At 44.4% G+C, this 15,170-nt stretch overlaps 1 protein-coding gene across 19 annotated transcripts in view; it reads left to right on the top strand.

Annotated features, from left to right (window-relative positions):
* Nucleotides 1–15,170, top strand: part of NLRC5 (NLR family CARD domain containing 5) — a 91,925-nt gene that overhangs the window by 10,968 nt on the left and 65,787 nt on the right. For 11 of the 19 annotated variants that reach the window (XR_006275204.1, XR_006275203.1, XM_043495218.1 and 8 more), the window contains exons 2-6: nucleotides 33–170; nucleotides 818–1,112; nucleotides 3,711–3,776; nucleotides 9,076–9,144; nucleotides 12,680–14,435. Coding sequence is in view for 17 of the 19 variants with exons in the window: in XM_043495218.1 (XP_043351153.1) it covers nucleotides 63–170; nucleotides 818–1,112; nucleotides 3,711–3,776; nucleotides 9,076–9,144; nucleotides 12,680–14,435 (2,294 nt within the window). In the remaining 2 variants the exon portion in view is untranslated. Of the gene's footprint in view, nucleotides 1–32; nucleotides 210–817; nucleotides 1,113–3,710; nucleotides 3,777–9,075; nucleotides 9,145–12,679; nucleotides 14,436–15,170 lie in introns of all 19 variants that reach the window. The other 8 variants (XM_043495227.1, XM_043495228.1, XM_043495224.1 and 5 more) reach the window with 1 other exon arrangement.

The raw sequence follows: 15,170 nt of genomic DNA, 5'->3' as shown, positions 1-15,170 counted from the left end.
GCTCTGTTAACAGTCCACTTCTTTCCCCATAGGAGGCCTCACAGGACACATCATCCACTTACATGCCCAAAACATGCATCCGAGAACCGATGTGTATTGAAAGTGTGATGTCTATGGGGGCCGGTAATTCTACAGGAAATGGAGGAGAATCCACAATTTCGTTTGAAAATGTAAACGTCTAGAAAGAAAGTGACTGTCTCAGGATGCTGGTAGGAGATCTTCAATGGGGTAGAGCAGAAGAGATTGTGAGAGTAGAACATGGACACGGCAGGTTTTGTGTCACCAAATGGGCCATGAATGTGTCACAATTCCCACTGAAGTCAATGGCATGTGACTAAAAGTGGCGGCATCAGTCTCCCAAATAGGAAAATATAACCCCACTCCTGGAGTCCAAAGCCTCCCAGCCGCTTGGTTTTATGACACTGTGTGAACTATGACCCAACTTGCCCCATCAGTGAAGTTATTGATGATGAAGTTATACATGACTCTGCTTCTGTTATTTATTTCTAGCACAGTAGCCCCCGAGCCTCCCAAAACGAGGATTGGCTTGCCATTGTGCTAGGCATTGTACAAACACACACTCCAAAAAGAGTCCCTCCCCCAAAGAGCTCCTAGTCTAGGGTTCTGACAATAATACAACAGGTGAATGAAACAGACAAATGGCGGGGGATGGATGGACAAGGGAACAATAGAGATGGGGTTTTGTATAAGCAGCCTAACCAAACACCAGGCAGTAGTGATTTGGAAGTCTTAGGGTGAAGGCAGGTTTCCATTATTCCCAACTCCACGACTAACCTATCCGGTTTCTTCCCTCCAGCCCCAGATGGAGGATATGGATCTCCAGAGGGCCATAGCAAACGCTCAGCCACAACTGGTAGAGTCCCTGAGTCATACCCCTGAGTGGCTGCTTATGAAAGCTAAAGGTTTCCTCCCTCACATGGACCTGAGCCATGTGGATGAAATCACTGACTGCAAAAAAAAGGTCTTGTTGCTCCTTGACACACTTGAGAATGCAGGGCCGATCATTTGGAAGCAGTTTATCCAGTGCGTCTGCATGGAAGGCAACCTCCCCATGGACCTGGAGATACAACTCATGAGTGCCTCAGGAGAAGGTAAAGGAGAAAGAACTGGGATTTGATCTTAGGTCTAGCTCTAGTAGAGCTGATGGGCGAACTTTGTCCCTGGTGCAGCCCAGTGCCTTCAACAGAGCAATGGCAGGAGTGAATTTTGCATTATGGGAGTGGATGTTTTAGGATGGAAATACAGTAAATGGATCAGTTTGGACCGTGTCCACTTTTCTCGTTCTGGCCTTGATCCTGCAAGATACTGAGCGCTCTCAATTCCTGTTGACCTAACTGGGAGTTGAGGGTGTGCAGTACCGTCCAGGATCAGGGCCTGTCTCTGAATGATCTGAACATCCAGTTCCCAAACTGGAAATGTCCACAGAGGCAAAATCGCTTTGGAAGGACTCAGAGCATTGACTAGTTCAAATTGGGACTGTGGTATGACAATGTGTTCTGCCCCATAAGGATCCTGAGAGCTTTGGTGAGAGGACAAAGAGTGATTATAATGTATACATCAGTCATTTTATTTCACATGCATAATTATATTAATATTGTTGTTTAAATCATTATAATTGAATCTCCCACCTGCTGGAACAATTTATCCTACAATCTTTATGACTTTATAGCCCTCCAAAAGTTGTGAGGTGGTTTTCTCCCTTTGCAAACATCAAAAGAAAAGTCTTCCCAGTCTGATCCAGCGGAATATGGGAGGTGGCTTTACTCCACGTACGCTGTCGTCATTGACAATGAATTCCACTGCACAGAGTGTTACAGACACCAAACTCTTATTTAATAGTTCCTGACACATTGGGTGAAATCTTGAGCCCCATCGACTTCAGTAGATCTAGGATTCCACCGAGAGTATCTTCTCTATTTAGCAGTTGGATATCCTCGGCCCTCAGCTTCCTGCTTAGCAGGAAGATATGCAAATAACTGACAGCTCATCTAAGCAGACTGGTCATGCATGCAGTCTTGTTATGGCACATTAATCCTGTTTGCCTCCATGAATAGCCAAGTGCACCAGGAGCAACCCACACAGAAAAGGAAAGGGGAACAAGGTTAAATCCAGCCACAGGCTAAAAAGAAGAACTGACTTGTACTTTCTTCCAGAGTTCAAGCTAAAACAACGTTTAGCCTCAGAGTTCAGTGGGGGTGTTTTTTTAAAGTTTCTTAGGTTGTAAAATCTCTAGATCAGGAGTTGTGGCTTTATGTGTTTATTTCACATAGGGTGGCCAGATGTCCTGATTTTATAGGGACAGTCCCGATATTCAGGGGTTTCTCTTATATAGGCACCTATTACCTGCCATCCTCTGTCCCGATTTTTCATACTTGCTGTCCGGTCACCCTAATTTCACAGTGTCTAATACAATTATTGTGATGGGTGCCTCTGAGTACTACTGTAATACAAATATTAAGTAATCATTTAAAATAGTCATTGTTCGTGGTTTTTGGTACCACGCAAGTACAATGCAAGGACCTTCTACATGCATCTCTCTGCTTCCTGCTTTCAGCTGGGCCCTGGAAATGGAAATACCATAATACTGAACTGATCTCATTGTACTTCCAGCTTGAGCAGAAATAACAAATGCTGGACATGACAGCAGAAAGAGTCTGTTCTTGGGAGTTTAATGTTTTTTAGACCAAAGATTCTCTGATAAATGCTGAGCTTTATCCAGACCAAAGCTCCAGACCTTAGGAGATTCACTCATCACTAATGATACAGTGATCACCATTTACCTTGAACTGGGTCTGTGATTCTGCAGAAGTTTCCCCAGCTCCTCTGCTTGCCATAGAACTTTGCTCCAGAGTCTTTTTCATTTCAAAAGGAAAATGTTTTGTTGTCCTGGTTGTGAAGAGAAACTGCCAAACAGAAGCCACGTACAAACCAGTGTAGTGATATCTGTCTGAATCTGCAGGCAGGCAGCCTAAAGCAACAGCTGTGAAATAAAACACCTGTTTATTTCTTTGGGGTGTTTACTCTGGTACCTAATAAGTTCTGTATTGTTAACTATTTAGCTTAGCAGTTGTGCTTATCTCACAAGCCAAAAACATTTCCCACACATTCCTGGATAACAAAAACCTGAACTATTCTCCAACAGCTGCTGAAACCTCTGCCTTTTCCTTGACAGCTATGATGCATTAATCATTAATGTATCATCAATACAAAAATCCATGGCAAACTGAAAATTTAGCATCAGCCTGGAATCTCCAGGCTTCCACTCTGGAGTGGTGCTGAAACCAGGTGATTCAGGAGTAATCAGGTTACCTGACAAATGAGAGCGTCGGTCAAATTTAGGCTGACGCAAGTCTAGTACTGCAAATATTGTGAGTCCCATCAGAGCAAACTGCATTGTGTAAAAGTTGAAGCTTCACACCTCTCTGGGAACAAAAGATTAACTGTGAGTCAGGGCACATATGAGGTGGGACACAGTGCCCCATGCCTGTTTGCAACACAGCAGACTATCAGACACTAGTCAGGCATTGTACCGGGCTTTCCTTTGCAGCACTGTGTGTGTGTTTGCATGTTGCATACCTTTGGTTTTGTCAGGCTGGTAATGCCACAAACAGGTGAGGCTAATCCATTTGGAGCACGTTATAGGGGGGCACTGGCAATATCCTAATTTTATTTTAAATTAATAATTGTAGGTAATTTAAACCAGGAACAAGAAGGCTTTGCAGAAGCAAGTACTCAGTCTCCTTCTCAACCTACAGGTAAGCCTGGTATCTATGGCATGAATGCAAGGGGATAACATTCTAGGAGCTTCCCAGTTCTCTTAGTGGTAGCTGTCTTGGGGGTAGGGTTGCCAATTTTGGTAGGATGTATTCCTGGAGGTTTCATCACATGACATAATTTTTAATTCCTGGAGACTCCAGGACAACCCTGGAGGGTGGGAACCCTACTTGGGGGTGCAGCCAAAGACCAGGACATTGCAATAGTCTGAACCACCATAGAGTAGGCCGCAAACTGAGCCCAGACAGAAACACCCCGTGAGGGAACCCCCTTGTACTGTGTTTTCTCATTCTCTACATGTCTCAGCGATTTGCCAAGGTTTTGATTTCCTTCTTCGTGTTTCAAATAAACCCAATAAGCCCTGAATTTGCCAATGGTCTACTGATTTGTTCTTCCAGTCTAGAGAAGCTCCTAGCCCCAGTGCATTATAACATGACCCCCTTTGGCTAATTCACTGCATTTGAATGACTGGCCTCACTGAGAGTTAGTTTGAGGAAACCCATTTGGTTTTATGCTGATTTAGTGAAGCTTAATATTTGGCTGCCTGGTTTCCTGACTATGGATTGTGGTCCAAAGGACAGTGCAAGGCCTTTAATCCAACATATCAGGAAAGGCTCAGACTCCTCCACACACCCCAGTTACATATGACCCCACCATGCATTTCGTGGAAGTCATGCCAAGCCTCGTGTATTAATAGTTGGCTGTTACACCGCTAAAGAAATCAGTGAGCACCGCTCATTCGAATGGTGTTTGGTTTCTAAAACTCAAACCACTAGCACATCTCCCCACCCACCTGCATGAAGAGAATTACAGCAGATGGAGAAAGGCTGTGGTAAGTATTGCTGCAGCACTATCACTTCCTGAGCTGGGAGGCAACTGTTCCACAAGCCAGCAGCAACAGAAGAAGCTTGCTGGATGTTGGTTAGCTTTTATATAGAAAGCTCTAACCTTATTGCTGCATCAGTCCCAAAGGTGTATGTAAGTAGAAATAAAAATGCTGAAATGAACCCTTTGTATTCTGTGCTCTGCAACATAAAGAAATCTGCAGACAGCACGTAGAGCTGAATTTTTGAAACCTGGGGTGTCAATGAGTGTCTGAGAACAGTGCAAGCTGATTGCTGTGCAGGGCTCTGTGCTTGGGCAGGGACAGGCTGAAAGTCAGTGGCCAAGTATGATTTTGCATGGTAGAGAAATAATTGATCAGAAGGCCGCCATGCTCTCCATTTGCCTAGGAAGTTCCCATTAGTGTTGTTAAGTGCTGAGGAGAGTTGTTAGGGATGCTAACTTGTTACAGCTACTCCATGCTGCTGTGCTCGGCGCTCCGATGCCAGCTGCACTGGCAGTTAATGCCGGTTACCCCTTCAGGAGACCTCAGTGTTATTTGTCAAGAAAGACCACAGGCTGTGTTCAGTGACGAAGGCACTTGGCCAGGTTTATTGTCAACAAAGCACAGACCTAGTGCCCTGGCTCAATGGTTACATGTACACTCACATGTGTGTGCCTGCAACAATGGTACCAGGCTAATCGGCACACCAGGATGCTGTCCCCTAGGCTGGACAGCAATGCCCCCCGTAGGACTTTTCCTTCTATACATGGATACAAACAAGTTACGTATTACACTCCAGATGTTAGTTACCACCCTTGTACCTGCTAGTTAGAACATCCTCATCCATTATCCCGTCATCCCCTCCTTATCTTACGAGGGGTCGATGTGTTCTTGTACCATCCCTTAAGAATGTGTATTTTCACAGTTACTTGAGAGATCCATGTGTTTTTGTCCAGTCAGGAATGTGTTGACTTGGTTCACTGACACCTGGCGCATTGCTGTTCTGCCAAAGCCAGGCCTACTCCCGGTTCAGAGCCTTTGGTTCATACAGTGACTCCTGATTAGGGCTCCAGCCAGGCATAAGTCTGTCTGTGAATTTAGAGACTAGCTAAGGTTTGGTCTACATTTATAAGTTAGGTTGACACAACTACATTGGACATGCATGTGAGAAAACCCACACCATTGAATAGCACAGTTTTGCTGATCTATTCCCCGTGCAGATGCAGCTACGTTAGGGAAGTGGTGTTCCTACACTGATGGGAAAAACCCTTCCATCAACAAGGCTGCATCTACACTCTGGACTACACTACATTACGCAGCTGTGCTGGTAGAGGCACTGTAGTGTAGACATACCCTAAGGACTGGAAAATTAGGTCAATCCAGCGATGTAGCTTAGGGGTGTGAACAGTTCACGCAGAAGAAGTTTTCTGTCGACTTAGCAATCACCTCTCGGAGAGGTGAGTTTACTACAGCACCGGAAGAGCCCCAGCAACTGTGCCACTGCAGTGTTTCTAGTGTAGACATAGCCTGAGATTCAAATTCATAGGAACATGTAGCTCCTGCAGGGTGCCAGGCAGAATGTGGCTCTGAGTCACTATTGCCAGTGGTCCTGATATCTTGTAATTTGTGCATGTGCAACACACACCTACATTTTGCACTGAGGGTTTATGCACACAGCTAGATAGCCATGCAATCCTTGTATCCCCAGAACTGTGCGTGCACATGGAGTAAGCACTTGCATAAAATTGGCATGCATTTGTGTGTGCCCAAACATGACTGCAAATTGGGACCAATATGCCTAAATCACAGTGTGGTTATGGAAATGTTAAGGACATTGTGGGCTGTTTTCTGTGGTTCAGTGTGCAGCTTTTGGATCTATTATTACAGTCTTGAATCCGTAAGACTCGCTATCTTCTATGTATTCAAAACCACATCCTACACAACCCACCTCTCACTATTTCCTTATATAACGTACAGTTGGAAAGGATTTTTATAAGACTACAATACCTATACCTCTGCATCCACTTCTCTCGTCTCTGTATACCTTCAAAACCTCAATATGGCAAAGTCCTGGCCCTTTAAAATTTCGTCTGCCCAGCTCAGGTCTCTTTAGATTGTAAGTTCTTGGGGGCAGGGACTGCCTCTTACTATATATGCGTGCACCACCTTGCATCATGGGGGGCCCTGATCCCAATTGGGGCTCCTATAATATAAATATCTAATAGCAATGAGAGATATCCTTTATCAGTAATGTTAGGAGCTAGGTGAAACCTTGTTATGGAGTGAGTTAAAACCTCATTGAGATCGATAGGTGTGAACACATCTTTCAGTTAACATAACTGTAAGGATAAACCCCGACCTAAACTACCAGGAATATGTGAACCTACCCAGGAGCGTTTGATGAGTATTGTTTAGAGCAGGCATGTGCGGGAATGGAAGGGAGGGAAGGCAGAAAACAGAGAAACTGAAAACAGACAAAAATTGTAAGAGAGAGACAGACAGCTGGAAGGAGCGGCTGCAAATGCAGAGTCCAACCCTGGAAGAAATCTAAGGAAAGGCTTTTGGGTCGGGGTGCAGATTGAGAAAGAGCTGTAACCATGTTCCATTGTAACAGGTCAGATTTCATAAATTCCACTACCCAATTCTGTCAGGGGCTGGGGAATTGTGCACACACACCCACCACAAGAGGCCAGGCGACATCCCCAGCTGGGTGGGGTGGACTCATTCTGCCTGATTTCAGACACCCATGAATGTCCTCAGTTGGGAAGTTTGGCTCAGTCTTCATTAGGTTTCTGTCTTACTTAGGAAAGAGTGTTTAAAAAAAAAAAAAAAAAAGAACCGGAAGGAGGAAAATTCAGATGCAAAACTGAATCCGTCCCCTGCTGTGCCTGGCCGTACTGTGGTGATGGACACTTGAAAACACTACGGTAACTAGACAGCTCATAAGGGGGACTCCTCTCTCCCTGATCCAGAGCAAGTCTGCCTTGTTAAAGGTGAATGGCCTTTGTTGTGTGGCTGGAATATGCACTTAGATTGCATGAAAAAAATTGCTACCTCTAACAAGCCCAAGAAAGAGCTTAGGAGGCTTTCAAGACTTCCCACTGAATGAGGCTCCCCCATTCCCAATTCCAAGCCACGGTGTCCTTGGAACTCTGGTGGGTTACCACTTCATGGCTCATGTTACCTGTACAGCGAGTTCTCCTCTGCCAACGCCCCAGTGCTCAGGTAGAAATCCATTTGCACGCCACTATGTGCGGCAAATTGCCTGTGTCACTCTGCTCCAATTGGGACCAGTGTAAGATGATCAAACCCCAGTTAGCCGGGCAGCCCTCCAGCTTTTAACCTGGATATAAATTACAATTAGGAATTTTGAGGTACTTTAACCAAGCAAACTGTTTTGTTAAGCAGCTGATGCACTGTGGGTGCTGCTTATGATGCTGACTGGTATTGTCTTCAGTCTAGCTGGCAATGAGAAAATGAGATCCAATGACTGGAAATGGAAGCTAGACAAATTCAGACAGACAATCAATAAGGAACAATGAGGACTATTGGCCATCGCAACAATTGGATTCTCGATCACTGGCAATTTCGAAATCAAGATTGGATGTTTTTCTAAAAGACCTGCTGTAGGGCAAACAGGAATTAATTCAGGGAAGTTCCTACAGCCTGTGTTGTACAGGGGGCCATGCTAGATGCTCACAATGGACTCTTCTGGCCTTGGAATCTAAGAATGTATATTGGCAGTCTCCGTGCACTTTGTAACAGTCCCTCAGAGAATGGTCTGGTTAATGTCAGGTTTCAGAGTAGCAGCCGTGTTAGTCTGTATTCGCAAAAAGAAAAGGAGTACTTGTGGCACCTTAGAGACTAACAAATTTATTAGAGGATAAACTTTCGTGAGCTACAGCTCACTTCATCCGATGCATCCGATGAAGTGAGCTGTAGCTCACGAAAGTTTATGCTCTAATAAATTTGTTAGTCTCTAAGGTGCCACAAGTACTCCTTTTCTTTCTGGTTAATGTGTTGGTGATCAATATGTCTTAGCACCGTGCATCTTAACAAATGGTGAAAGAATCCGTTGAACCATTTTCTAAGTCTGAACACTTTTTTTTTTATAAATACCCCGTTTAATTTAAAGTGTTGCCAGTGAAGATATTTCAAACCCACAAACAGCCTCTAATGTTACACAGAAATTTTTATGCATCCAGTCAACTGTGGGATCAAAGTGACAGAATTTACACCCTCTCCCTGATACATGAAGCACAAATGAGTGTTACCCCCACAAATCAGGTTATGTTGATGTTCTATTATCCATCCCCACATATGACTGCACTGCACACATGCTTTTACCTCAGCAGTTGCAGGGTTTGGATTGGCTGTTGTTGATGGGATGATGTACCATGTGATCTCAAACTCACAGTGCTGCATTAAGATGTTTGCTGCTTTTCAACTTTCAGGACATGAAAGACATGGTCATGGAAGCAATTCTCATCCCAATGAGAAAGAGTCTAAACGGCAACGATTAGGTATGTGGATTTCTCAAACGATACAGGAGCATGTTTGTATTGATGTATAGTGGTGAGCATAGCTGCCTTCCAAGCAGTTGACCTGCGTTCAATTCCCAGCCAATGCAATAATGGATTTTCTCCTTTGTGGGGAGGGATAGCTCAGTGGTTTGAGCATTAGCCTGCTAAACCCATGGTTGGGAGTTCAATCCTTGAAGGGGCCATTTAGGGATCTGGGACAAAAATTGGGGATTGGTCCTGCTTTGAGCAGGGGGTGGGACTAGATGACCTCCTGAGGTCCCTTCCAAGCCTGAGATTCTATACTTATCTGGGGGGAAATGCCAAGTTATTGACTTTGCATAAGTCACATACAGTATTGACCCAAGGGCCCATTATTTTTCTTGCATGCCAGTAAATAAATCAAAAGCACTGAGAAATCATCCTTATGGGAAGCCTGTGTTGAGAAGCTGCCTTGTCTCATATGCAACTGATCTTAAAAAGAACAAAGATGTTTGCAAAAAACTGGCTCAGAGGTGCAATAAAAACCCTTCTGGAAAAAAATGGATTAAAATAATCTAGAATAAAAACCTTCTGAAGGAATTACCTGCCCAGAAGGTATCTTGCAGCTTGTTATGCATGGAAGATTTTTTTATTTTTTTTTTTTAGAATGGGGAACCAGTTCAGGAAACATGCACATTTAATACAAAACTCCAATAAGCCTTCAGAGCTAGTGTGGCACATTTGAAAATGCCTTTGTAGGATTTCATAACCCAGAGAAATTGAGGAAGAATTAAATTTCCACAAACTGTAGGTGAGACAGAACACCACCAACGTTGTCCATATGGCCAGAACCAATACCCAGAAAACATTAATGGCCAAATTATAGCTGATTTACATTGGTGCACAATAGGAAGCAACAAAGGAGCTGGAGAGAGCAGGGGTTGTAGGGAGCTAGCTAGCATTTCCAGTAGGTACTAATGTGTTCTCAGAGGGGGCATGTCTCAGGAGGTCAAGAACAAGACCTTGATCACACCACATTGTGAACTCTGAGAGTTGTTTGGAAACCAAAATGGGTGCAAAGCAAAATGTTGGATTTAGACAACTCTCAGCTTGGAGGGGGCTGGACTCTGATCCCAGATCAGGATCCAAATTCATGACTGTAATTAAAGACTATCATAATGCACATGCACAAGGTGGGTATGAGTTAAGGTTGCACAGGCAACCCTAATTCTGGCATTGCCTAACTTTTGGGTGCTTGACTTTGCAATCTTCACATTCTTTTAACTTAGTTTTTTTTTAAAATGCAATTTCTAGTGTTTTTTAAAAATTTAAAAATTGAAAAAATAAAACCCAGCAAAATTCTATCGTGTGGAACCATACTGATCCTCTATGTCGGTCAGCAGCCTGGCTGGGATTTTTAGATCCACAACACAATCCTCTACCATTCAAACTAATGAAGTAGCTGGTAGCAGTAGAAGACTTATCTTTTATGCAGCTCTTCCTCTAGAGGGGAATGGAGACACATTTTACCTGTATGTTTCACACCTATTTGCTAGACAGTAAGGCAATGTTGAGACTCAGGACTCATGAATTCAATTCCAGGTTCTGGAGGCAAGTAAGCTCTAGTTATGGACTCTTCTGCCCCTTCTCCCTGTCTCCTTCTGCTCCCCCTCCAGCCCCTCCACCAACCTGGCTATCAACACCCCAGCTCCTGCCCCCAACTCCTTCCTCTGCCCCCCTGCTCCTGTACCTGTTGTCCCATCTCTGCAGCTATCCTGACCTCTCCACAGCCCCTACTCCATCTTCTGCCTCTTTCTATTCCTGCCTCTTTCCTCCCCTTCTGGCTCTAGCTCATTTCCTTCCCCAACCCCCATTCCTCACCTCTCTGCATTTGAGCCAGGTTGTGTCTTCCTTTTCCTCCATGCTACCTGGACATGAGCAAGGGTAGCTCTGAGAACACAGGAGAGGCAGAGTCTCCCTGCTCTCAATTCCAGTGCCTGCCACTACATCAGCTTCCAGGAGGAGCAATGTCACGGGAAGTCCAGCTCATCCTTTGCAGCCTTGGCTGGAACATGCTCAGTTGCTCTGTGCGGATGGCACATGTGCAGGCTGGTCACAGATAGGAGCTATGAGGGGATGGAGCGTCCACAGTGCAGATGCAACCTTCAGAGAATTTAGCTGCCAAACGCTAACAAAGTCCTACTAGGCATGTGGGAACCGAGATTTTTTCGGCGGCTAATAACTTGGCCACATTTGGGCAAATTTTCCACAGGCACAGCAAAAGGCCACCTAAAAGTCAAATGTCAAGTCCTGCTGCTTTGAAAGCATGGCTATACTACAGCTGCTCAGTAATGCGGTTGTAAGAATTTTTTTAAAAACAGAAATGGTTGAGCCATTTTAGCTGAATTTTTTTCAAAAGATTCAGCCTGAGGCAGACATCCAGCATAGGAAATTTCAGCCTAAAGTTTGGCAAAGTTAGAAGAAACTGAAAAAAAAGGGTCTTATAATGGGAAATGTCGAGCAACCTTAACTATTGGCATCACTACATACAATATCTATAATAAAGAAGAGAAACACATGCAGATGCCATCTGTAAGGGACTCTGCCCTCAAGGGAGTGATCACCTGTTAGGTTCTAGTCATTGCCCTTTATCCCCTGTGTTCTTGGCAGGGTAACAAAACACCCTAAGATCTTGTTTGAAATAAAAATAGTCCAGTGTCTCTGGGAGGGATCTCAACAGAGAACACCTTTCCTCGGGGTTAATCAGCGTGTTACTGGGCTGAGTTCCATACAGAAAATTGATGAGATTGCTCAGAAGACGACAAGGCTATTTTGTGTATTTCTGAAACAGCCACTGGGGTCTTAATGAGGACATTTTCTAACCCTTGGCTAATTTTATAGATCCATAGATTTTAAGGCCAGATGGAATCTTTATGATCATCTAGTCTGACCTCCTGCACAAACACAGGGCAGAGAGCCTCATCCAGTAATTTCTGCATCAAGCCCATAACTTCTGTTTGAGCTGTGAGCTTGTCTTACTCCCCATACTGGGTGAGGGAGAAGTGTGAATCCATAAAACCAGGTCCATGAGGCAGAGGATGGAAGATACGCTACTTTGGCAAATAACGCTATGCAATTATGCATGCTTGTGGTTTGCTATTGCAAGGTCGCACAAAAGTGCTGCTTTGTTTACTAATTACTTGGTGTAGGGTTGCTGGGCTGGATATACTGCTTTGCGATTGCTGGGCTGCTGGTATGGATTTATTGTTTTAAATGCATGTTGAAGCATGGATTTTTTTAAAAAAAAATTACATAGGTAAAGAATCACATGGACTTTGCAAATAGAGCGGGGGGGGGGAGGGGAAGAAGTACTTTATACCATGAACCTCCCAATACAAATCAGGAGGTATTTCAGTGGTTAAGCAACAGGTCAGATCCTATATGAACTGGCACAGCTCCACGGTCTCACTGTGTTTAGTATGGTGAAGATCACTTTTCATGAAGCTGATATAGCTGTTTCCCATTACCACTCTCACACACACTCTCTGTCTCTCAGATTCAACTGAAAGGTACCGGCATCTCATCATTGCTTCAATGTGCCAAAGGTATGGAAATGAGAGAGCAGCAGGAACAGCTGTCCTGGGACAAGTACAGGCACCAGCTTTCAGCCAAGCCTTCGTCAACCTAGTCATCCGGCAGAGTAAAGCTTCCCGACTAAAGGAGAAAGCAGACAAACCCAGAGAGGACTTGGCAGGCATGCAGGAAGCAGAGGAATGCGTGGACACGGCTGTGAAAGTCTCAGACCTGTTTGAAAGTGTCGTTAGCTTGGGTACCACCAAGGTTATCCTTCTGTTTGGCAAACCGGGGATGGGAAAGACCATGCTGATGCATAGGCTTTGCCAGAAGTGGGCAGAAGGAGCCTTGCATCAATTTCTGTTTACTTTTCTCTTTGAGTTTAGGCAGCTGAATCTGATCAGCAGAAAGCTGACTTTAAAGGAGCTTTTGTTTGACTTGCTCCTTCAGCCAGAAGATTGCCCTGATGCAGTATTTCAGCACCTCCTGGAGAATGCCCAGCGCATGTTGTTCATCTTTGATGGGCTGGACGAATTTGTGGGGAACATAGGTCAGCCATCCTCGCCTTGTTTAAGCCCTGCCCTCCACAAGCCTATGTCCATATCAGAACTGTTTGCCAATTTGTGCTTTGGAAAACTTCTCCCTGGGTGCACGGTGCTGGTCACCAGTCGGCCTAAGAAATTACCTGACTTTCTGTTAAACAGAGCAGATCTGCTGGCAGAAATTTGGGGATTTGACCGTGAGAAGGTTGAAGAGTATGCCAGCCACTATTTCCACCAACATTCCTTTAAAGAGCAGGCCATTGCTCATCTGAAAAACAACAGCAAGCTTCTGAGCATGTGCTTGATCCCTGCCTTGTGCTGCATTGTCTGCGTCTGTTTGGAATATTTGCTCAGGAAGCGTTTGTCAAAGGTCGAGCTTCCTCAGACCATGACCCAATTTTATATCAAAATGCTCCTCATCTTTATAAGTAAGCAGCAGACAGAGGGCACTGTGAGTGAAGACACGCAGCTGAATCACCACAGGACGGCCATTTTGGGCCTGTGTGACCTTGCACTGAAAGGCCTGGAAGAGAAGAAGCTTGTGTTTTATGTTGATGATATCCCAAAGCATGTGAAAGAGTTTGCTTCCCTACATGGGTTGCTGACTGTCTTTGAGGTGAAGAGGAGTGACAGCCTCCCAGAGGCCGGCCATGCCTTTGTGCACTTGAGTCTTCAAGAATTCTTTGCCGCTCTGAACCTGATGATAAATAACTCAGTTGACGGAAGCTACCTGAAGAAAAAGTTCTCTCTGAAGTCAAAGTGGACTTTAAAAAGTGAAGCCAGGACTGAATTCATGGAGAATTTTCACATCTTTCTCTCAGGCCTCTCGTCAAAAGAGTGTAGGACGTTCCTCACCCTGCTAGCTGAACAAAATCAGGCGTGGGTGCGGGACAAGCAAGCCACCATCTTGCAGTCATTGAAGAAGCTGGCAGCTACTAATCTAACGGGACCCAAGATAATTGAGTTGTGCCATTGCACCTATGAAACACAAGACCTTGAATTAGCCAAGCATGTTGGGTCCCAGTTAAATTTCAAGTATGAATTTAGAAACTTTAGATTGACACCTCTAGATGTTTCAGCTTTGGTTTTCATCATTAACTGTGGCCAGGATTTGACTCACTTGGATTTTGCAGGCTGCCCCATGGAATTAGATTGTTTGGAGGTTCTAACCAGCTGTAAAAATATAGAGCACCTGAGGTAAGAAATGCATTAAAGACATGTGCATTTAGATTGAGATTTTGAAGGGATTTCTATGCCCTTTTACCATTAAAATTAATGGGAAATGGGTATCCAAATTACCTAGCATCAAAGGGCTCAGATATCTAGCTGTGAAGTCCCAAGCATTTCACCTCTGGGTTGCTGGTTCACAGCCAGCCAGCACTAATAGCAACTGAAATTTGCTGCCATCTGAGTGCTGTAAGATATTGTAGACGAAATGAGTTTATTATCTCAGTCCAGTTTCTAATGGACAGGTGCCCCATTGCAGTGGGCAGGTTCAGCGGAGAGATCAAAGATTAAGAGTGAACTATCATCGCATCTCTAAAGCTGGTACTTGACAGCCTCCAGGTCGGGGGCTAGGAGGGCAAAGTAGGCACTTCAATCTCCAGAGCCATCAATTTGATATCTTTTATGAATGCTAAGTTCACGTTGAAGATTGCATGCATTCCAGGTCACTGTGTGCTACTAATTTACCATAGCGTAAATGGTATATTTCTCCAACAGCTTTAAAGCATTCAGACAAAATTCATCCCTGGTTTAACTCTATTGACTTCAGTAGCTTTACACACAGGAACCATTAGGCCTTTCCAGTTCTTAAGAGTCAGATTTTCACTGCTCACTGATATAACCGTGAGCTGAAAATGTCCTTAAATTAGGAATTACTTATCTTTATCATAGTGCTAGCAGAATGCTCAGTCATACTGTCTCCACAGT

Source organism: Dermochelys coriacea, chromosome 12 (genome assembly GCF_009764565.3).
Source record: "Dermochelys coriacea isolate rDerCor1 chromosome 12, rDerCor1.pri.v4, whole genome shotgun sequence".
Classification (NCBI taxonomy): Eukaryota; Metazoa; Chordata; order Testudines; family Dermochelyidae; genus Dermochelys; species Dermochelys coriacea.
Note: the sequence above shows the minus strand (reverse complement) of the source record. Positions and strands in the feature narration are given on the sequence as shown.